The sequence below is a fragment of the Sminthopsis crassicaudata genome, chromosome 3 (assembly GCF_048593235.1).
Source record: "Sminthopsis crassicaudata isolate SCR6 chromosome 3, ASM4859323v1, whole genome shotgun sequence".
NCBI lineage: Eukaryota > Metazoa > Chordata > Mammalia > Dasyuromorphia > Dasyuridae > Sminthopsis > Sminthopsis crassicaudata.
Window position 1 is genome coordinate 77,967,164 of NC_133619.1, and position 24,164 is coordinate 77,991,327.

The following is a 24,164-nucleotide window of genomic DNA, read 5'->3' on the forward strand; positions in this document are numbered from 1 at the left end:
TGGTGTCTAGTAATAAATTCCCCTTTAAGAGGAAGGAATGGGACAAAGAATACCCATGTCGCCTCTCTGTAGTGGGCTTTAGCAGTGGCCATAGCTTGCAACTTGAAAGGGGATACCAGTGAGCACAGCCCTTGAACTTGTGGTTAAAAATTCTGGGTTCTTGATTGGCAAGTGGCCAGTTTCCTCTATGTCATCATAACATTCCAATAACTCAGGACATGTGTCTTAGTCACTTTGAGATTTTCACTAGCTGCTTAAAGATTATGGCTCTTTCTTACAACATTTTATATTTTTACCAAGTAGAATTGATATTGGGGGGAAAATCATGAAAGTGATTATGAAACATTTGCCCTAAACCCAGATAATAATAATCATTTGTCCCTGTATTTCCATCTAAGTAAGTTATAAGAAATGCTTTTTCTTTATGCTTATGTTTTGGTTTATTTTTTTTTCCTTCCTAAATAATGAATCACCAATTCCCTTTATAATCCTTCTGGATAGTTTCCTGTTTTAAGCTGGAATCTGTTGGGTCCATTCTGAGTTAACACCTTTTACCTCAAGAACAGTATCAGCATGGCTTTGGCCTTATGATTTAACCCCCATAGAGGGAAGACTAATTCTTTCAAGGCTCTCAAACATCCTTATTCCTCCTGGTCCCCTCTTCAAGTGGGAGAAGGTCCAAGCCAGTCTACTTTATGCATCCTGACTGAAAGTGATGGCAAGTAGGAGCAGCTAGGTGGTGCAGAAGATAGAGCACCAGCCCTGAAGCAGGAGAACCTGAGTTCAAATCTGATCTCAGACACTTAACACTTCATGGCTATGTGATCCTGAGCAAGTCACTTAATTCCAATTGCCTCAGCCAAAAAAAAAAAAAAAAAAAAAAAGTGATGGCAAGTGAAAATGAACACTACTACACAATGCTGTTTGAACTCTTAAAAGCTTTATTTTAATGGAAAATAAACCAAGTACATTTTATATAGTCATATGAAACAAAAATTCCAAATGCTTTCTGTGGTATAAAAAGGAACAATCTTTCAAATTTAGCAAAGACTCCATCCCTTTAATTCCCCATATTCCAAAATATGATTTCATATAATTTTTTCTTTATAACTTTTGAACAGATTTGGTATCATAAAATCACAGGAAATACTAGAAAAAGTAGTTTATAAACAACAGGTTTTGTTTTTACGTCCGGATAGTAAACAGCTCTCCAGTTAGTGCAGACTGGGTGAGAATATTTTCTCAAATCACTGCAATCAGGGATACAGGCTAGAAGTGTAATCAGGGGTCATTAACTCCCCCAACATCAGGGCTTTCTAGTCCACCTTTGAAAAATCAGCCCTTGAGGGATGCTATTATGATTTAGGGATGCGGGTGAGAAAAAATGGTCTACTTAAGAGACCTGGCTGCATATAAGATGTGGGACCAATTTTAGTCTGCCCAAGGTTTCTCTTTGATCACAAAGCTCACTCTGCAGGGATCTCTCAGAGTGACTACTTCTTGCTCCACCATCACTGGGATATCATTTCTTCCCAGACTGATATAGATGAGGAGTGCTGAGAAAAAGCATCTTTGGTTATTCTTATTAACGGCTCTTCCTGAAGTAATGGCACCAAATGTGGACACAGTGTGACTCATGGACTCAGAAAGCAGGAGAGAAATCTCTCTGGTGGAGAAACTTCCACTTGGAAAGGAGCTGTATTTAGAGTCTCAATGTTTCAAATTATGTGATGTCTACCAGGCCCATAAATATACCAAACCTATCTTGAGGTATTTTCCTTTCCTTCCAAATCCTCCAGAATCCAGATCAGTTTACACCTTGGAATAGCACATGGGATGAGGAAAGGATGTTGGTTTTATATATTCATTCAGACTTATGAGTCCATCACTAGTGGTGTAGAAACCCTCCTTTACCTGATATAGACTGAACAGAAGGTTTATACTTTGTAGACTTAGTAGCTAGAGATTAAATGGTTTGCCCATGGTTTATTAAACAATCAATACATGTGAGAAACTGAATTTGAATTCAAATCTTCTTATTCTGGACCCAGCCCTTTGTATCCAACACACCATGCTCCCTCTGAGCAGTGGTAGAAAGTAGGTAGGATACACCTGGGTTAGAAAACACACAATAGCTCTGTGATGCTAGGCAGCTCACTTAATTTCTCTAGGCATCTCTAAATATCCAATAAGTATGAATAAAGGGGGAAAAAAACCCCAATCATCAAATGATTTGTCTCTAAGAACACACCTAGTTTCTGTTTCCTGAATTTTAACCATCGTGACTGTGGAAAGGCATACCTGCCCCTTTCACCCACCTTATTCCAAGAGTGATAGTCCAGCAGCCCAAAGGTCCAATGCATTGATGAGATATTTCTTTCTGCTGCTAATGGAGAGTGGGATTTTTCTCCCACTATAAGTTCTGATGATCTATTTCCAGATATTACCCTTTTTACCTATTTCTTCAAACACAGGAGGAAAATAGGGGTCTGTAAAAATGTCTACTGACTTAAGGCAAAAACATCATTTCAAGTCCTAAGTGACCTATTGGGTCAGATTAACAGCAAGGAAGGGGTTTGTTTGATGGGTGTTCCTTAAGTGGCACCAGCCATGGCATTCCAGGGGGGTTATTAGAGTTCTGAGTTATGTGGAAACTACTGATTGAGTTTTTCAAAGGCCATAAATAAACTGGAAGTTTGTTTTTCACCCCATGCTGATTATGCTGTGTTTTTCCTAAATACTGTAGATGAAGTCTGTAAATGGTACTGTAGTGCCCTGAGAAGCGATATATTGCGTAGTGATTTATTAAGCCCTCCCTTGAGTTCTGAGCTGTTTCTAATTGTTGCCTGGCTTGATAAAGGCTCTGTCGCAAACACACAATATTAGTTCCTTTCCAGCAGGGGCAAATGGGATGTGGGTTATATTTCAAAGGAGCAAAGGGAACTATCTTAATTTATTTTTCACTCACTTTAAGTGGACCTTCTCGGCTCTGGCTGCCTCCCTGAGGTTACCACATTTTTATTGACTATGTACACAGTACAAAAAGCCTTCTCCAGAGAAGCTCAGGCCCAGTCTACATGCAGTAGGTGGAATACATGCTGGGTTTCCAAGTGGGAATGTGAAAATGAGGGCTTTCTTTCTATTAAGGTCACACCTCTTGCCCACTATAGACTGCTTAACCTCATGTTATTGCCCTCTATCCATATCCTCTCCTTTGTGGTCACATCCTTTACCAATAAACAGAAGCTTCTGGCTTCTAGCCTGTAAGAGCTAAGCTGGAGATTGGAAGCAGGGAAGGAAAGAACCAAAGACCTCATTTCTAATGACCCATTGCAAGGATCATTTCCCCTGAATTTATTTTTTAATCTGCAAAATTTATTAAGCCTATTATCCCTTTAGCAGACCCCCTCAATACCTCAACTTGGTATACCTCCATTCTACCAGCAAGTATTGAATCAGCACCTCCAAGGTAGGACTTTCAAGACCCAAGTGGCTCTCCAGTCAAGTTACAAGTAAAAGCTAGCACCCAATAATCACAGGTGGGCAAACCTAGGACTTTTTATACAATCAGGTGTTATATGTGGCAAAAAAAACCACATTAGATCCCTTACCCTGGTTCCTACTGAATACTGTTAACAGAAATTCAAATAAGGTTATATACTCCATAGCTCCAAGATGGGCTCTTGTGGTTGAGAGATAGAAAAAGCAACATCCTGGTACATCTCCAACAGGAAATTGTAGTTAAGAATATTTGAGAGATATTCTTCCAAACCCCACTTCTTCTATAAATCCTGTTAGAACCTAAAGCTAGGAGGGGACCTCAGATATCACCAAGTTCAACTGATCATTTCCTTATACAGATGAAGAAACCCTCTATTTGTGAAATGAGGTAATTGGACTAGATGGCTCTGAACTAAGTTCCTTCTGGTTCTATATCACTGACCCGAACACCCCAAGATCCCATAATTATGTGACTTGCTTAAGGTCACATCGTCCTTCTAATTCCTACTTTAATGCAACTTCTGTCTTTCAACATTCCTTTTTCTCTCAAAACAACAGTCAGCATCACTTCTTAGAGACAGAACTCAATTTTTTTTGTTATAAATGATATTATTGTGGAAACATATAATTGGAAAATGTGATAGACTAGGGAAGAGCAATGGATTATATATAGATTGCTCAAGTATTGGCCTGATAGCTATGAAGTATAAAAAGATCAAGGGGAAGGCCCTCATTATGTTATGTTGATGACTTGTGGAAGATATTTGAGAGACCATGGACCAGAAGGTGAAGATGGATTATAAACTTCATGGACCTAAATCAATGACACTGAAGATAAATTGGAGTGAGGAAATATTAATCTGGACTAGATGGACCCTTGGCAATCTGTAGTGTTGTAATTTAATGAATCAACTTAACCTCCTCCATTTTAAACAAGGGCAGTGGCTAAAGATGACCTTCTAGACACTCCCTCTTTTTTTAAACAATAAGTACTCTAAAGAGTCTTTTTAAGATGCCCAAATCCAGACAAAAAGTTCTGCCTCTAGGTTTTGAATGTTCCTCAAACAGTTCTTTGTTTGCTTTCTCATTTAGGTCTAGTTACAATCTTTGAATTGTCCATTCATAAGTAGAAAATGGTCATGGAGTTCAAAGGAATTGCCATTGATTTATCCATCTTAAAGCCTTTGAAAGATTTGTTAAAATTTTATTTTTAAAGCCTTAAGATCCCTTTCCTACCATTTACTTTGTAGTCAAACAAGTTAAGTTGTGAGACACTGGAATCCAAGTCTTAGTGACAGATCCCTGTTCAAATTCTAACCTTCATCTCTGACCTGCGTAGCTTCCATCACTTTTCCCTCTCTGAGTCTTAGATTTTTTATTTTTCAGATGGATTAGATGCCTTTCCTTTAGATCTGACGTTATGGGATTTTTATGACCTCCCAGGAGCATCATGTTTATTCTTAGGGAAACTGAAGAAATTTAGTTCTAAATCTCTGGCCTTGTCACACCCTGTCTGTACCAGGATCCTTCCTGCAGTTTTATTTGCTGTTACTAAGAATTCACAGATAAAGATAACCCCAGTTTATTGTCTCTTCACCCGTCCCTTCTACCCTCTCCTTTTTCATTTTCTCCCTTCTCAAACACAAAAACTCCTATGTTAACTTTTATATTTGTCTTTAAAAGTTAGTTCTTCAAAACTGTGTTTTCCTACATTCTATTCCCTCTGCTGTTTAACACACACACACACACACACACACACACACACACACACACAAATTCAAAACAAAACAAAGGGAAACTCACATCAGAGCACAGCCTTACTGAACACATACTGTTTGTCCACCACGCCCTAGTCCATTTTGTTTTAAAGTCCCCAAAAAGGTTCCTCCCAGTTGTGGTTGGCATTTAGCTCCCTGTAGTGCAAATGGGGATTGTTTGGCACTTATTACTGAATTGGCACCTCTAGGGCACTGAATCCTGGGAGGCCCAACAAGAGGGTTCTCTTCCTTCCCAATTGAGGATTATCTATAGAAGTGGAAGCCTTAAAATAGAACCGGCAGCTAAATAATTACAGGTTGGAAACCTGGGACTGCTTCTGAGATCTGGGGCCTCTCTGATATTGTGGCCAGAAAAAGGCGGAAAGAAAGGGGAAAGACCAGGTCAACTCTGGCCCTCCTGCTGGCTCCCAGGCTCCTCTATCTAGGAGAGAATAAGCATGTCCTTGTGGAATATAGCTTTAGGCTGCATGTGACAAGACCCTACTCCTTTCACAATGATTGATTGGTCCTTGAAATACCAGCCTCTCAGCAGCTCTCCTGGTTCTCAGGATTCCTTCTGAGGCCTGATGTTGAATTTCCCTGTTCAATAGGAAAAACAGGGGAAATGTAACTGAGGCCCCCATTTCTATTGTATGTTCGGGCTTACCAAGTACCTTCATGGCTGTCAGGGACAGTCTGAAATATTCAATCAGACGGGTGGTGCTAGTACCCTGACAGATATAAATAAAGAAATATTGTCTTTTTGTGACAGAAAACTTCCGAGGGGCCACTTCTGCTTTTTCTTATTTTTTTCCCGTTCTTCTTTTGCTAAAATAATAACCCACACCAGATGCACCAAATTTGCAGTCTTGTACACACTACGGCCTTAGGAACTGGCTTTCTGATTGTAAAAAACCTGCTGTTGCTCCACTCCTAAGTAGCCAAGTATCTATAGCAGAGACTGTCTTAACATCGGCAGCAATCTTTAACAGAGGGACTGCTCTCTCTGTGTGCGTGTGTGTGTGTGTGTGTGTGTGTGTGTGTGCGCTCCCATGTGCCCATATGTGAGGAGGTCCAGTGGTGCATATTATTTAGCCCTGGGATATTCCACTTAGTGTGTCTAAAGATGTTATTTACTTTTCAGCTACCACTTCTGCTCTGAGTTTAACTGGTTTAAAAGCATTTTAATGTACAGTACCACTGTTTTCATGGCCTGATCAGACATATTGTACCTTCCTTTTTCACCCTTCTGATTGGCTTTAAGTGATTTCCTCAGTGAGAAGAACCTAATCTGTACCTGCAGCAAAAAGAATGGTTTCAGTTCATGGATAATTTCATAGCTAGGAAGACTTTGGGGGACTGAGAGAAAAAAGAATAAGGCAATTTCAGAAGTCTTTTTTTTCTTAAACTGTGCTGATCTTGGTGGTGTCCCGCTACACGGCTGCAGTCATGGGATTCTTCTGCCGGGGGTCCTGGGCTCTATATGGGTACTGTTCTGGGCTGGCCGCCCGCTGTCCCGTTTTGCCTATTTCATGATATGCTGGCACTTTGGGGTGTTGAGGTGGTGAAGGTGGAACATCTTGTCGGAAAGGTCCTTTGTGGTGGGTAGCTGAAGGGGGTGGATAATATTGAGGATAGTGAAGTTCTGGTAGCCTCATATCCTGGGTGCGGGGATAGCTTCCTTTAGGAGGATGAATGGGTTGCATTCCTGGATAATAAGGAAGTTGCCTTTCCTTGTATATCAACCGAGGTCCCGTGAGATAATCTGCTGGCTCTGTAGGTCCTCGTCTAGAGGGAGAAAACAAAAACATATATTAGGAAAAAAAAAAGCCAGGGTTCTCTACAGAACTATTTAAGAGGCTGGAGAATTTGCATGTCCTAAGTGACCCAAAGTCTAATGTCAGAGGGCTTGTCGTGAACTCAAATTCAGACTGCATTCTCTACTACTTAAGCCACTTTATGCAAGAAACAACCTCACTAGGTCTTGGTTTAATACAACAGCTTAATATTTGCAAATTCTTCATAGCTGCATATACTATTACATTTGATGTTTCAAATCATGATGCTAGAGAAGACTTCTGAAAGTCATTTGGCTTGGAAAGACATGAAATGATACTAAGTGAAGTGAGTACAACCAAAAGAACATTTATACATACAACAAGAAGATGGGGTGATCAAACTGTGATGGACTTGGTTCTTTTCAACAATAAGGTGATTCAAGGCAATTCCAATAGATTTGTGATGGAGAGCCATTCACATCTAGAGAGAGAACTATGGAGACTGAATGTGGATCACAGCATAGTATTTCCACCTTTGTTGTTATTTGTTTGCTTGTTTTTTCTCTTACTCATTTTTCCCCCTTTGATCTTTCTTATACAGCATGATAAATGTGGGAATATATTTAGAAAAATCATCACCTTTGTTGGATTACTGCTGTCTAGGGAAAGGGGGGAAAGGAGGGAAAAAATTTGGAACACAACGTTTTGCAAGGGTGGATGTTGAAAACTATCTTTGCATGTACTTTAAAAAATAAAAAAGTTATTATTGTATTTTAAAAGCCTATGTAATAAATACTAAACAGTGTAAAAAAAAAGAAAAAGAAAGTCATTTGGACAGCAAGGAGGTCAAATCAATCAATACTTAAAGAAATTAATTCAGACTAGTCACTGAAAGGTCAAATACTGAAGTTCATTTGTAAACTGAGGGAGTTAAAAAGATCATATATTCTTAACTTTAAAAAAAATTATAACCTGGACCTTTTTAGTAGTGTGGTAAAGTCCATGTACCTCTTCTCAGAATAACTTATTAAAATGCACAAAAGACTTGGGAAAATTAATTGTCCTGAAATGGGGATATAACTTTTTCCTCACCCAAAGTCCTTGAAATCTATCCATAGACTCCAGGGTCTTTAGGTTGAGAAACCCTAGATTAGGTGAACTTGAAGGTCTCTTCAAAGTCTAAATCCTATGATGACAATCATAGTTCACCTTTACATGTCAGCTTAATATTTGCAAATTCTTCATAGTTGCATATGCTAATACATGAGGTTTCAAATCATGATACCAGAAAAGACTTTTAAAAGTCTCTTGGACAGCAAAGAAGTCAAATTGTTCAATACTTAAAGAAATTAATTCAAGCTATTTACTGGAAGGTCAAATATGAAGCTGAAGCTTAATTACTTTGAGAAGAGAAGGGACTCATTGGAAAAGTCCCTGATATTGTGAAAGACTGAAGGCAAACAGAGAAGGGGATGACAGTATATGAGTAGGATAAATAGTATTATGGAAAAAAAACAAGCATGTACTTGGACAGACTTTGAGAGGCAGTAGAAGATAGAAGGATCTGGTGTGCTATGGTTCATAGGGTCATGAAGAATATAACTCAACTGAACAACAACTCATAACGACACTTTTGAGGAAGGTGCTCTCATTATTCCCATTAGATAGATGAGGAAATTGACACTAAGGTTAAGTGACTTGCCCAAAGTCACATAGCTAGTAAGTCATACAATTAGTATTTAAGGTAAGATTTGAAACCAGGTCTTTCTGATTTTAGGATCAAGACTTAATCTTGATCACTCCTTCACAGAAACCTGTGAATGGCGAGAAGACATGAAAGGGGATAGCTGTCTGCTTCCATTCTTTTTCTAGATTTGGTGTTGGCAATTTAATGGTCTTAACCTTGAAGTTGGCCAATTCTGGAAGCCATTCCTGGCAGCCTCCATTTTCCCCTGGGTCCACTGTTTCCTTAGGACTCTATGGCACTGGGAGGATGGACCCAAACTTTAAAAAAAAATATGGAAACCAGTGATATTAAAATCACAGCTTTTGGGTAAGAGATATTGCCACGTTTCATTCTAGACTTTCTAGAACTACTTAACTGCCTGGGAAGAACCAATCCAGCTGCAAGTTCCACACCCTTCAATGTGCAGAATTGCAAAAGGATCTAGGGCAAGTGGGAAGTGAACACAGAGGGACTCCTTCCTTCCACAGCCTCTACTCATCTTCCCACTGGAAGACAGTAAGCTTCTCCTATTCCATTTGCTGTAATAGGAGCAGAAAATCTTTAAACAAAGTGCAGATGACTGCATCTTATCTAGCCTGGGGATAAACAGATGAGTTAAGTTTGCAGCTTTGCCAATCTCATAAACCTTCTGTGTGAAGATATTCACACCTCCCTGCTCCTTCCCACCTGCCATTTCCTCCCTCCCCTTTTCTTTTTAAGAAAACAAAAACAGCAACTTAAACACATCAGTCTGCTAAGCGCTTTTAACTTCAGTACTCAAAAAGGCTGGAGCTCCTAAAGGGAAGGGCTGGGATGGAAGAAGACAGTAGCTGTGGTTAATTCAACCAGCTGCCAGATGGGGAAGAAAACACCCTAGAAGTTGTGGAGGCTCATGGTAAAACAGCTCTGTGAGTTTCCTGAATCAATGAGGATTTGACAAGCTCTGGTGCCTGTGACAAGTAACATGTGAGCATATGAATACAGCTCTACAAACGCACTGGGGAAGCCCCCCTTCTATATTCCTATGTCTTTATCCTACCAGGCATCATGATGATTGATGCTCCTGCCATGTCCCATTTAACTTGGGACAGTTGTCAGCAAACCAGAGTAAACTGTTTTACATTCATTAAACATTTGGTTCAGGGTTGCATTTTCAGACTTGCAGAGAACTCCCAGGGTGGGAGCTCCCTCCACCAAAGCAGACTGGAAATTCGTCTCTAAATCCCAGCTTTAGAGAGTTCCCTGAGGCACTGAGCAATTAAATGACTAGATCAAGGTCTCATGGCTCTTTTTCATTTAATTGGTTAAAACTAAAAGGGACTTTAAAAGTCATCAAATCCAATCTCTTCACTTTACTTATGGAGAAATTAAGGTCTAAAGAGTTAATGACTTGCCTAGGGTTTTACAGATAGTTACCTGAAGAGGCATTTGAACTCTGATCTTCCTGACTTCAAACCAGCATTTGAATCTTTCTAATACTCTGCCTGGACCTAGGTGTTTCTGACTTTAAGCCTGATTGTTTACCCATTAGGCAATATTGTCACTCTTACAAAAATCAGAGCAGGTACCACTATTTAGTGAAATTTTTATGTTGGTTTACTTTAAAGTGCCTCCCACAAGCAGTAATAATATCTTTAAGCTTTGCAAAGCATTTTACAAATATTGTCTCATTTTATCCTTACAATGATCCTGGGAAGAAGGTGCTATTATCATACCCATTTTACAGGTGGGAAAATTGAATCAGATAGTGATTAAGTGCCTTATTCAGGATAATATAGTTAGATTATATAATGTCTGAGGCTGGGTTTGAATTTGGGTCTTCCTTACTCCAAGTCCAGAGCTCCATCCATTGCTTTTAGCTGATATTTTTATAGCTCTTTACAATTTACAAAGCATTTTATCTATATCTCACTTGATCCTCATAAGAACTTCATGAAGTAGAGCACAGAAGTCATATGATATGTACTGAGATACCAGCTTGGCTTAGGGAGATGAAGGTGGCTTGTCCAAAGTCTTACAGGAGGATTCAGGACTTGAATCCAGGATCTCAGCCTCCAAATTCAGTGTTTTGTTTTGTTTTTTTTTGTTTTTGTTTTTTCCATAATACATCAATCTGCCTGGTTATCTATTCATCTCTATCATCACACAGTATTTATCTACATCTATCCATCCATCTCTGTGATCATTGTCTATCATCTATCCATATCCATCTATCCATTTATCTAACTATCTATCCATCTTTGTGATCAGTATCTATCATCTATCTCTACACCTACATATTACCTATTGTGTCCATCCATCTATTTCTCTGATCATTGTCTCTCATCTGTCTACATCTACATGTTAACTGTCTATATCCATACATCCATCTTTGTGAACATTGTCTATCATCTAGGTATATTTACATATTATCCATCTCCATTTATTCATTCATTCAACCATCCATCATCTCTGTGATCAGTGTCTATTATCTCTCTCTCTCTCTCTCTCTCTCTCTCTCTCTCTCTCTCTCTCTCTCTCTCACTATCTTTCTATTACAGGTAATAGGTAAATGAGACTGGTTTTGAACTCAGATCTTTCACCTTTCTAACCAATTTTCCAACTAACAAATATAAGTACAATATTATCTAGAGGGTCAGCATATGATATAAGATGCTAGAGAGAGATAGCGGAAAACAAATATTATGTCACATAGTGATAAATATCCTTACTTTGCTCATGTGCAAAATCAGAGAACTAAAATTCCAGATCAATATCTATGAAATGATGAAATATCAAGAAGTTTCAATGTCATAGAATAAAAAGATCATTAAATAATTATTATACTGTTATAGGAGTTCTTATGAGAATAAAGAGATTTAAGGAGTGGGGGAGGATATGAACTTGAAAGGGAAAAATAATCCCCAATTTTTTTCTAACTTTACCCTAAAAAAGTGTATTTCCTTTTAATATAAATTTTAAAAATTATTCTGAGGAGGACCTACAAGTTTCTCTAGACTGTCAAATGGGTCCATGACATAAACAAGGATAAGAATTCCTTCATTTAGAGGGCTACAAAACAAAATGCTGTATGACATCTGAGGGGAAAGGTTGTGCCCAATCCAGAAAGGTCTCTTGGAGATGTCATTTCTGTGGAGTTTTATTCCTTAAAACTTTGGGTATCCGACCTCCCTTGGCACACAAGACACAAATATCTCATCTGTTGCTGCTGGTCTGAGGGAAACAGGATTACTATTTCATCTCTCTTTTCTGTTTGAAGTCTATTTCATTTGAGAATGTTTTCAGTATCCATCAACTCTTTCATCTCAGAATTTGAGTCTTTCCCTGACCAGCTCCAATTTTTCTTTTTGTCCATGTTGGAGATTTCCAAAACACTTAGAAAAAAAATAAAGCCTTAACCTGTGTTTCCTCCCAAACTCCCCTGAAGAACTTTCTCTGCATGAAGTGAAACGTGGTTTTCCTGCACTTGCTTTAAGCCCACAGGGTAAATCACTGACATACGACACAACTCACAAATATTATCTGCCTCAAAATGAACACACAACCAAATTCTCCCTCTGGAGCCTCTTAGTGTGAATGTTTCCTGTTTAAAATGGAAAGAGAGAAAGGAGGAATTCCAGGCCTTGGACTTTTAGGGTCCTGTTCTCTCCCCCGAGACTCTTCTCTGTTAAAACAGCACATTATAAAAGACAGGCACTCTAGGTTGTTTTTTTGGTGAGACAAGCCAGACGAAGTGCTGAAGGGGCGGAAGCCACCCTCCGAGATACAGTCCGGACTCTCTGCAGGCGCAGAAGACAATTGGTGTCTCTTCTCACACACCTCATTGTTGTGACAGGGCCCAACTTTCACAGAAGGGAAAAGTGAGGTTTCATTTTTCTATGGGCAGACAGGGCAGAGCCCGAGATGATTTCATGATCCCATTCCCAGTTTCCTTGGAGGGGAAACTTTATGACTGGGACTTGTGCTTACATGTGGCAGAAACCAAGAGTGAGGTGGCTGTTCTTTGTCAAGAACAAAAATAATGGAAACCATATTATTCTGTAAAATCCATCATAACAGTTATCTTTTGGGGAGAAAAGAAAAACAATAAGTTGGCCTATGAAAACACACAGATTTAATGTTTCAGAGTGCTAAAGATACTGAATATTTCTCCTTTTGAGGTCTCTGACACTCACAGGACCTTCTTGCTTGGAAACTTTCTACAAACATTTTCTTTAACCTACTAGATGATTTTTTTTCTGAGCAAAGAGAAATTTCTAAGTGCCTGTCCACATTATTGTTCTCTTTAAAATAATTTTATCAATATTATATATAATTATATACATAATACATATAATTATGCATCACTTTATGTAATTTTTGCATCTGTATTTCCCACTATTTTCAAAAAAATATGAAAAAATGAAGAAAGGGAGAAAAAAAGTTCCATAAAAACAAGCAAGATTTTTTTTTTTAAAGTCTACCATTATATTCAGAATCCCACCTATGATCGCCTTCTAATGCCCAGGAAGGGGCTGGTCATCTTATAACTCTTATTTAGGGTCAATCTTGATAATTATAATTTCATAGCATTTAGGGTTTTGTTTTGTTTCCTTGTTTGTTGTTGTTCTATTTATTCTTTTTTTGAGGCAATCAGGATTAAGTGACCTGTCCAGGGTCATACAAATAGTAAGTTTCTGAGGCTAAATTTGTACTCAAGTTTTCCTGATTCCAAGATTGATGTTCTTTCCACATGTTGTCCCTTGCATTTACTTACTTTTTTTTTGTAAGTAAATTTTTATTGATATCTTTTGTCTTTATATCACCTAGATTCTTCAAAGTTTACCTCCCCTTCCCCATTCCAGAGAGCCAAACCTTATAATAAAGAAAATATTAAACATAGTTCAAGAAAACTAGCCAACATGCTGAAAAAAATCTGATATCAATTGTCATTCACATTTACATTTCCCCACCTCTGCAAAGAAGTGGGGAAAAGTCTTCTAATTGCATTTATTTTCTTGAAATCATTGTGTATATTGTTTTCCTGATCTTCCTTACTTTACTTTGTTTTATGATGTTCATATAAAATTTTCCTTTCTTCTTAGTATATGTCATATTCATAATTTCTTATGTACTTAGTAATCAAGTACACTGTACTTAATATCACATCACATTCATATATAATAATTGGTGCAGGAATTCTCTTATCAAAGGACATCTACTATATTTTAGTTCTTTCCTATCACAGAATGCTCATAAATATTTTGGTGTAGAAGGAACCCTTCCTTTTTGTCACTGATCTCTTTGAAGCATATTTCTTTGTTTTGTTTTGTTTTGTTGTTTTAAATCAATGTTTAAACCTGGAGGGGAGGAGGAACTCTAATCTTAATAATTACAGAATTTTGGCAAAAGATAAAGGAAGGAGAAGAGGGAGATTAAATGATGGATCTGCTCATCTTAAACATCCCCTTTTAGCAGTTTCTTTATTGGTCTGGAACCTTACCTTCGTAGATAAACATATAAACCAATACCATTCCAGGCCATCATAAATAACTGATCGTGGAGACACTGCATGCCTTGTATCTACAGTGAGAAATCCAGGAGCAACCTCCTCTGGAGATTTTGATTAAAACAACGATCCAAATAGAGAATGCATCACTATTTTAAGATATTTCATTTTTCATGTGACCTTGTGAGTTCTATCTATGCATGATATTATTTTCCCAAAAGAATAAAAAAACCTCTTTCCATTTAAAATCTCACAAGGATACCACAATCATTTTTGAAAGGATGGAGGGGGAGGGGTGTTTGTTTTCTTTGGAAAATATCGTGCCCAATACTCTACCCCTTTCTGATAGGCAGAAGACCAAGTAATCAGTCAATTTACAAGTGTTTATTATATATTAGTTATTCAGGATAGAAAGACAAAGAAGGATTCTTATTTTCAAACACTTGGCATTCTATATCATGAAACAACAAGATAACCTCACAAAATAAACAAAATAATGCAGGGTAATGTGGATGAAAGGTAAGGTGGATGAAAACCTCTCTTTCTCCCCTCCCTCAACTACGGGAATTAGGAAAGAACTCATGGAGGAGGTGATACTAGAACTATGCTTCAAAGAAACTAAGCATTCTAAGAAGTAAAGGTAAAGAGAGAGTGGATTCCAGGCCTGGAGAAGAGCTTGGACCAGGTGATGAATACAGGAGCTGGAATGTTATAGGTAAGAAATAGAAACATAGGCCAGTGTGGCTAAACTATATAGTAACTGAGAAGAGTGTGGAGTAATAAGTCAAATAAATCAACAGAGAGCCATAGCAGTTTATTGAGCAAGGCAATGATATACTCAGGCCGATGCTTTAGAAAATTCACTTTGACAGTTGTGTGGCAGGTGAGAGAGAGTTTTTTCAAGATGAAAGAACAAATAAAATCCTGTGGTCTTTTAATGTCTATCACTACTGACATTCTAAGAGGCACTCAGGAAAAATGGTGCTACATTGACTCCACAAATCAATCAGAATGAACTGGATACAAGGTTAGTAGTTACAGGATGATTGTAGCCATTCATTAATATATTTTTATTATGATACTATGTTGGACTATTCATAATTTTTTGTTGCAAGTTTAGTCATTTGATTCAGAATTTTAGCAAATGTAGTGTAAAAGAGCAAGAATCTTACAAATTGTACCAGAAGGCTTCAGCACTGACAATCAGGTGCTAGTGTCAGAATTACAAATTCAGATATCTTAGATTCTCCAGAATTCTCCAATGGCTTAAAGTGATATCTAGTGGCCCTAGATACATTCTGGATATCTCAATAAGTTGCTCTTTGAGAAGGATGGAAGAGAGTTAGTGAGCTGGGAATAATGAAGGGAAAAGAGACCAGCTGGAGGAAACTCAAAGAGACACAAAATATGAGAGTTAAAAAGCCAGAACTGATTGACAAGTGAAAGGAAAGGTAGATATTTTCCTTCCCAGGATACAGCATTAAAGTCATTACTTATAAAACTCCTGAATAGCAGACTGGAGCTCTTTTGAGTCTTATAAAGTACTCTGTGTACACAGAAAGAAATGAGGCAAATATCAAACAGATCTTTAACCTACGACCATTTTTTTAAAAGAAAGATTAAAAATTGGTGAGGAGGCACATAGTTTTTGAGAATCAAGTTTGGTGCACAAGGGGTAGGGAGCCAAATGTCCTAAAAACCTTGCTGCCATTTGTATGAGCTTCCTACATCTCTCAGCCAGGGGCGAAGAGCTCATGACATTAAACCCACCACAAATATATCACTCATAGATTCTTTAGGGCTTGAGCTTGAAGAGGTGCTTTCTGCTCCAGTTCTTTTCCAAATAATGCAAACCTTAAAAAAATCAGATAATGTAAACTAATACAATCCCAGGCTCTGAGAGAGAGAGAGAGAGAGAGAGAGAGAGAGAGAGAGAGAGAGAGAGAGAGAGAGAGAGAGAGAGAGAGAGAGAGAGAGAGAGAGAGAACAGAGAGAGCAAGTGAGCTGTTTTTAGTTTGAAGTTGTGTTTGGAATTCCTATAGTGTCAGGTTTCCAGTTACCAGGCCTTTATCCCTGGTCCAGGCACGAATGTGGTCGACCAGGATTAGGAGAACACTCTGCAATGTATATTACATAGCTTCAACTTCTATAGACTTTACAGAACTATAAAATATAATGATCATTTGATGACCTGTGTTACAAAAATGACTGGAAAAATTTCTAACTTTCACCACTCTGGTTTCCTTTTGTATTATGAGGAGGGGGCCCTGGCAGTTGGTAGAAGATTTGAGTGGGGATAAAGTTCAGATGTAGACGTGACCAATTTCAGATTTTCTTTCATAACATTTCTCTGGAATTTAAAAAGAGGTGACAATTACTGAGCAATTGGAGATGGGGGTGGGGAGAAGATCTACTTAAGGAGACATGTTGCCAAATTCAATCTCATTTGTGCTTCTGTTCTGAAATTACAAACTCCCATCCCACCCCAAACACAAAGAGACAGAAAGAGAGAGAGACAGAGACAGAGGGAGACACAGAGAAAGACAGAGGGGGAAGGAGGCAGAGAGACAGACAGAAAGCAGACAGAGACAGACAGAGACAGAGAGAGAAAAAGAGAGACAGAGACAGAAAAGGAGGGAGGGAGAAAGAGAGGAAGGAAAGAGGAGGGAGGGAGAAAGGGAGAAAAAAGTTCTGATAGCAATTTTATTATTAATATATGATGATGGGGATGGGGTTAGAGAAAGATAAATGCCAAAGTCATGGGCACCAGTTTAGAAAGTGGAAAAATAGGGGAGGTTTACTAAGTTTTTTTTGTCCTATTAAATGATGGGAGTATTTCCTAAATTCTCCTTTATAAAGGTGGGAGAGTTACAGAAAGTGGATGCCATAGGATTTAATGATCCAAACTTGATGTCTAAGAGAAGCTCTCTGAATGGGCTCAAGACTGTATACAATTGAATCCAGTTGGAAAGTTTCTGCAATTGGCTTTACAAATGTCCTAGGATCTTCTCAGAAGATTCTGATTTTTTAATAAGAAGGAATGCCAATGCAAAGGAACATATCATTTGATTATTTGTTTGTTTTTTTGCCTAAGACCCCTAGTCCTGGACCCTAATTATCTAAATGTTTCATTATTTCATTTCATGGTTATGGGAGAGTCACTGGTTTATTTTCAAAGTTAAGTTTCAGAGACTACCAGAGCTTACCATTTTGAAGGGATGAATTCTGGTAGTATTATTTCCATTCTTATTTTTCCTTATTCTTCACAAAGCAGAAACACCAGATAGCTCTTTTTATCTAAAAATTTGAAGGTCTGTTGTTTTTATAGCACCCCCTACTGGACCCCTCCCAGTTTCACAACCTTTATTTGTATGAGTTACTCCAGATGTGACCACTCAAAGTTTACCTTTTTACAAATTATAAATGCAACCAATCACAAGTCTGTAAAAAGAAAAGCCTCAACACTTCATTGTATCCCTTATATTCCTTTATATCCATTAATTTAATCAATTAATCGGGGAGGAGAATCAATTGATCAATCCTGCTCCAGTGTAATTTTTCCTCTGCAGTAACATTTTCTCCCTTGATAGAAGAAAAAAAATTTGACTTTGAATTCTTTTCTAGATAGATGAATAAAATGTTTAAGATAAAGTACCCACATTTAGCCCTTAATTCTCATGAATAATTTCTAAAATTATATAATCAGATTTGGGGAGGGTAAAATTGTCTTTGGTTTCCTAAGGACAAGTAGTTCAGTATCGCTGCTTCTAAGTATAGAAGAAAGCTCAGTGTACACTTTATTAAGATATGAGAAGAATATAATTATCAACCAATTCTTGCTGCTGAAAACTTGGGATCAAAGATTCAAAGACAGAATGCAAGCGATGTTGGTAAGCAAATAAGTCTGCATTATGAAATAAGGACCATAAGACATTTAGGACTTGATTTTGTAAAGTTACTTTTAAGTGTGGCAGGATACAGAATAGATTTATGTGGCAGGTTTAGTAATGTGGTCTAGAAGTCTGCCAAGCAAATGCCACAACAGGATGGTAAATTGTGGGAAGAGCAGCATTTACTACTAACTAATTACTAATTAGTAGCAATTAGCAGTATTTACCACTAATAACAAGGCTGGAAGATTCTTGCCACATGAACTAGCTTTTCTCTAATAAAAAGCAGTTTGGTATTGTGGAAAACACTGCTTTAGAGGCAGAGGAACTAGAGTCACATCCTTCCTCTGGGCATATGTAAATTGGACTTTTAATTTCCTCATATCTAAAACAATGGGGTTGGGATAGTTGGTTCCAGATCTTCCTAGTCTTTCCCTGTCCCAATTCCATGATCCTTTTTAGTCCTGTCCAACCCTATATGACCCCATTCAGGGTATTCTTGGCAAAGATACTAAAATGATTTGCTGTTTCTTCTCTAGCCTGTTTTATAGATGAGGAAACTGATGTAAACAGTTAAATGACTTGCCCAGAATTATCTAGCTAGTTAGTATCTGAGGCCAGATTTGAACTCAGGAAGATGAATCTTCGAGACTTCAAAACAGATTCTCCATCCACTGAACCACCTTTCTGCCCTATGAAGGCAAGAGAACTGTTCTTGAGACTTAATTGATCGAGGTCATGAGAACTAGCACATACTTCTAAGAGATGTACTAACATGGCAATTCCCAGGGGTAAAGAAAGGAAGAATCAAATAAGCATTTATTAAGCACCTATTATATGCTAGATACTGTACTAAGTGCTTTATCAATTTTATTTCATTTGAAGGAAGCTGTATCCAACCAACAATCTATATTTGCCAAAAATCCTTTTCATGCTTTGATTAGGAAAGAAACTACTTTTATAAATGTTATGGGTCCATGAATCTCTTGATTTGTTCTGAACCACAGGACTGGCCTGAATTGGGCCTGACTGGCACATGAAGCTGTTGTACAAGACAACAATATATAAAATGTTTTCCAACTTTGGATGCTATTGGTATTATTGTTGTTGTTGCCACTATCATTCTATGATTTAGCTCCTGACTCCTCTGGGTCTTTTTCTCCCCTAGCTTAGCCATCTTTTACAGCATGGGAAAGAAATTAGTCTATGTTTGGAAGTGATCACATTGAATCCAGAAACAAACTAATATGTGAAAGTTTATCTCACTTGTGTATCTACTTATGCAAGTCTCTATGGTAGATGTCATGAGAAGATAAAAAGAGGCAAAAGACTGTTCCTGCCTTCAAGAAACCTTGACAGCAGATGACAGAATCACAAGACAGACTGTTGTTTATTTATATCAGTGATGTCCAACTTTTCTTGGCAGTGATACTGGAGTAGTTTGCCATTTTCTTCTCTAGTTCATTTTATAGATGAAGAAACTGAGGTAAATAAAGTTAAATGACTTGTCCAGGGTCACACAGTTAGTAAGTGCCTGAAGCCTGATTTAAAGTCAAGAATATGAATCTAAATGACTCCAGGCCGGGCTTTGCACTATACTACCTCCTAACGACAGTGTCCTGGCACACAGAAGTTAACTAAATGCTTGTTGACTTTCCTTGACTTAATACTTGCAATTTACATAGTACTTTAAATATTGCAAAGCATTTCACATATATTTCCTTGTTCCTCCCAAATATTATGATTGTATAGAAAAGAGAAGAATCATATATAGTTAGGAGATCAGAAACATGAAGAAGTAGGAATTTGAGATGGGATTGAAAGCAGAATTATTTTGGAAATGAGGAAAAGCAATAACATAAGAGTCACAGATTTTGAACTAAGAGATACTGAGAATCTTAGAGATCAACTGTCATTTTAGGGATTAGGTAAACAGAAGCTTACCTAATGTGATCACAGGTAATGGTGATGGTCAATCTGAATTCAGGTCTTCTGACTCCAGAATCATTGACCTTTCTATTGAACCACATTAGACATAAGAAGGAAAAGAAGGAAGAAAGAAACTAAAAGTGAAAAATTCATGAACCAAATTAAAAACAGTCAAGTTTAGATTTCCATTTGTAGTTCTAAAGCACAAAGTGCATTAAGCAATATCAACCGCTATCAAGGTATACAGACATTTTTGAAATGTAAATATAAAAACAAATGTGCTTACTGGAGAAATCAACTTTACTGGTCCTTGCCGTGTAACAGTCAAGTTTGCTTCTACAATACCCCATGGTAATAATTTTCACATATGTATGTAACTAATACTTTGCCACATTTTATTATGATAATATAAAAGTACAAAAGACTTAGAAGAGAAGAATGCATTTTCAAATCCAGTTTGACAAAAGCATGGAACAATAAATGGGACAAAAGATTGGAAAGATACATCAAAGCCAGAGGATGGAGGGCCTGAAACTCCTAGTTAAGGAGTAATAACTATTTGTTAGATAATGAGAACTTACTCATGAGACCTGAGAAGAGAGATCTCTGCTTTAAGAAGATTCCACTTGGCAAAGGACACACCAAATAGACAGGAAGAGAGAGAGAGATGTTGTAAGGGAGGCTACTTGAAACAAACTAGGCAAGAAGTATGGAGGATCTGAGCTAACTTGATGGCCCAGAAGATCCAGAACTTAGGCAAAATTAGGTTTATTTGGAAAACTAGTCAGGTGCTCTTTAGTCAAAGATTTCCCAAGGGAGGGATTGGACAAAGAAGAGACAATAAGATTTGACAGATATGTGGGAGGGATAGTTCATGAATGGGGAACAATTTCATATGTGCCAGGAAAGGGAACATTTGGCAAAGTGAAGCAGAAAGATTTATTTACTAAAATCACCTCTTCTTTTGGTACCTGGGTTCATACCTCTTTTATGCAGACCTACCATGTTCTATTTTATATTATAGTTATTTATGCATATAGTATTCCATTCCTACAGACTGAACTTAAAGACAAAGGCTGTGTTTTATTTAGGTCTCCTCCAGCCCTTTGCATATAATAAGTAATTAATAAATGTCTACTAAATTACATTAAAGAAGAGAAGACAGGGAGGGGGAAGAAGGATGAGAGAGAAGATGGACGGGGGAATGATAATCATCATTAAATGTTATACTAAGATGGAAAAATGAATTTAAAAAACATGCTGTAATAAATAGCAGAGATTGGTGAGTGGGCTTGAAGATGATTAACAGTTTGACTCCATGAAAAGATGACCATCGGTGGTGCTAAAATGCATGACTTTGGGGAAACTATTGGACTTCTCTGGGTCTCAGCTTACTTATCTCTAAAAGAAAAGGGTTATATGACATTACCCCACATCTACATTTTATAAATTTTAATTTCCTTCTCATTTTCCAATTTCTGGGACTTGGGCCGGGTAAAAAACAAAATTGGGGTTATCATTCAGAATCTCAAAAACAAAAGAGATATTGAGGACCTTCTTGTCTGTATTTAAACAGGAATCTCTTCCATAATATTGTCAATTAATGGTCACTCAAAACAGATTCTCCATCCACTGAACCACCTTATCAGTTTTTCACACGACAGCAAACATCTATCATGTCCCACTGAAATCTTATCTTCTACAGGTTAAACATCTTGACTTTCCTTAAATTCTCTTAATGGAGCCTTTGGGGCTCCCCACAGCTTCATGACATTCCTTTTGATATTCTCTAGCTTAGAATCACAGGATCACCACTCAGAGTTTGAAGGTACTAAAAAGGGGCCATTTAGTTCAACTTCTTGATTTTTACAGATGAAGAAAATGAGATAAAGAAAGATGATTTGCCCAAAGTCATCAAAGTCAAAAGCAGCAGAATTGGGATCTGAACTCAGGCCCTCCAAGTCTAAATCCCAAAACTGCATTGTACCATGCTTCTTCTATCAATGACCTTCCTAAAAAGAAAATGTGTTTAGAACAGTACTACAGGTGAGCTGGAGTAGCATGGAACAGAACATAGCAAGATAATCAACTTCAAGCATTTCAACTTTTCCCAAATATTTGTGACCCAACATTTGGTAAAGTTACTAGAGTAGTTTGTTATTTCCTGCTTTGGCTCCTTTTGCAGGAGAGGAAACTGAGGCACATAGGGTTAAGCCCGGGTTCAAATAGCTAGTTAAGAGTCAGAGGTCAGAGCTGAACCTTGAAAGGGGAGTGTTTCTGATTCTAAGTCCAGTTCTCTATTCACTTTGCCTTCTAACTTCCCCAAACCTATCTTAATTCAGTTCAGGCTCATTTTAGCATTGGGAGTACCTATGTCAGACTATTGCAGGCCATTTGAACCTCCATATGAACTGTATGCCTCCATTATTATATGCTTTTGCCATGCCCCGGTCCCCATTCCTATCCTTTCCGCCTTGGTCTTAAAAATTTCAGAAATTTTATCTTTCTAATTTTAGGAGTGTTTATTGATGTCTTTTGTTTTATATCACCAAATGTGTGCCTTCTTCCTTCCCTAGCCAGAGGATCTTCTTTGTAACAAAGAATATAAAAGAATATCTTTCTATTTGAAGAGAGGTTATTATAGCACCGTATCATAAAGGGTGTTTGTGTCGGTATGTGTGTAGATGCCTATGTCGAGAACATTTGGGTGGTGGTAAGATTGGGAGGGGGCTGGGGTGGGAGGATGATGATCATTAGATGCACACTAAGATGGAGAGATGTGAGGACAAAAACATGTCAGAACATCCTCGGGCAGCATAGAAAGTAGGAGAGAATCAAGTTTCATCAGTAGAAAAATCAATTGCTTCCTGTTTTATTGGAAGATTATTATGGGCCAGTTTCACAAAAGAATATAGCAACTGCCTGGGAACATGCTGGATGAAAGGCTTGAGTACAATTTAACTGTACAAACATCTGGCCAGCTGCCTTCAACTTTGAAGCAATTTCAGGCACAAATGCATTGTCTTCAAATGAAAGCCAGTCACAATTTCCAAACACAGATGAATTTGGTTCCATGAGATCATTTATATTTTCAAGTAAACTCACAAGCTCTCAAAATTAATCCTGGGCAACTGGATTAGTCTTAGAAATTTGTTTGTGGATGAAAATAAGAGCTAGTAAAGGCCTGGGTACAATTTGCTTTAAAATTTTCTGGTCTAAATCTATCTACATTTCACAAGGTTAAAAGACTAGGATGTGATTTAAAGTTTTGAACATGGAATTGGGCTTCCCAGAGTTTCAAAAGGGCAGTGCAGGGAGGATTTGAGGAACAGCTTTAGAGTGCTGGAGATGGGTGTCTCTCAGCCCCCAAAATACTCAGAAAGCCAAAAATCAAAAGGCAGTCAGGAAAATCAGAAGTAAAGGTCAGGCAAGGCAGAAGGACTGAAAGATTTTCTGGCCCTAGCAACTTCTAAACAAAATATGACCCTTACACTTCTGATATCTGGTCCCATTGCCCCTCTATTTGGGAGTGTATAGTTGTTGTTGTTGTCTCTTTCCTTCCTTCCTTCCTTCCTTCCTTCCTTCCTTCCTTCCTTCCTTCCTTCCTTCCTTCCTTCCTTCCTTCCTTCCTTCCTTCCTTCCTTCCTTCCTCCCTCCCTCCCTCCCTCCCTCCTTCCTCCCTCCCTCCTTCCTTCCTTCCTTCCTTCCTTCCTTCCTTCCTTCCTTCCTTCCTTCCTTCCTTCCTGTCTTTCTGTCTTCTTCTTCTTCCTCTTCTTCTTCTTCTTCTTCTTCTTCTTTTCTTCTTCTTCTTCTTCTTCTTCTTCTTCTTCTTCTTCTTCTTCTTCTTCTTCTTCTTCTTCTTCTTCTTCTTCTTCTTCTTCTTCTTCTTCTTCTTCTTCTTCTTCTTCTTCTTTCTTCTTCTTCTTTTTTTTTTTTTTTTTTGGCTAGGCAATCGGGGTTAAGTGACTTGCCCAGGGTCACACACCTAGGAATTATTAAGTGTCTGAGACCAGATTTAAACTTAGGTCCTCCTGACTTCAGGGCTGGTGCTCTGTCCATTGTTGTTGTTGTTTTTAAACAAATATTCACTGAACA

At 37.9% G+C, this 24,164-nt stretch overlaps 1 protein-coding gene across 5 annotated transcripts in view; it reads right to left on the reverse strand.

Annotated features, from left to right (window-relative positions):
- Positions 1 to 923: 923 nt before the first annotated feature.
- The window catches only part of PARD3B (par-3 family cell polarity regulator beta), a 1,277,739-nt gene continuing 1,254,498 nt past the window's right edge, over positions 924 to 24,164 (reverse strand). For all 5 annotated transcript variants that reach the window (XM_074298957.1, XM_074298956.1, XM_074298955.1 and 2 more), the window contains one exon: positions 924 to 7,046. In XM_074298957.1, the coding sequence (XP_074155058.1) occupies positions 6,692 to 7,046 (355 nt within the window). In that variant the 3' untranslated portion in view covers positions 924 to 6,691. The remainder of the gene's footprint in view (positions 7,047 to 24,164) is intronic.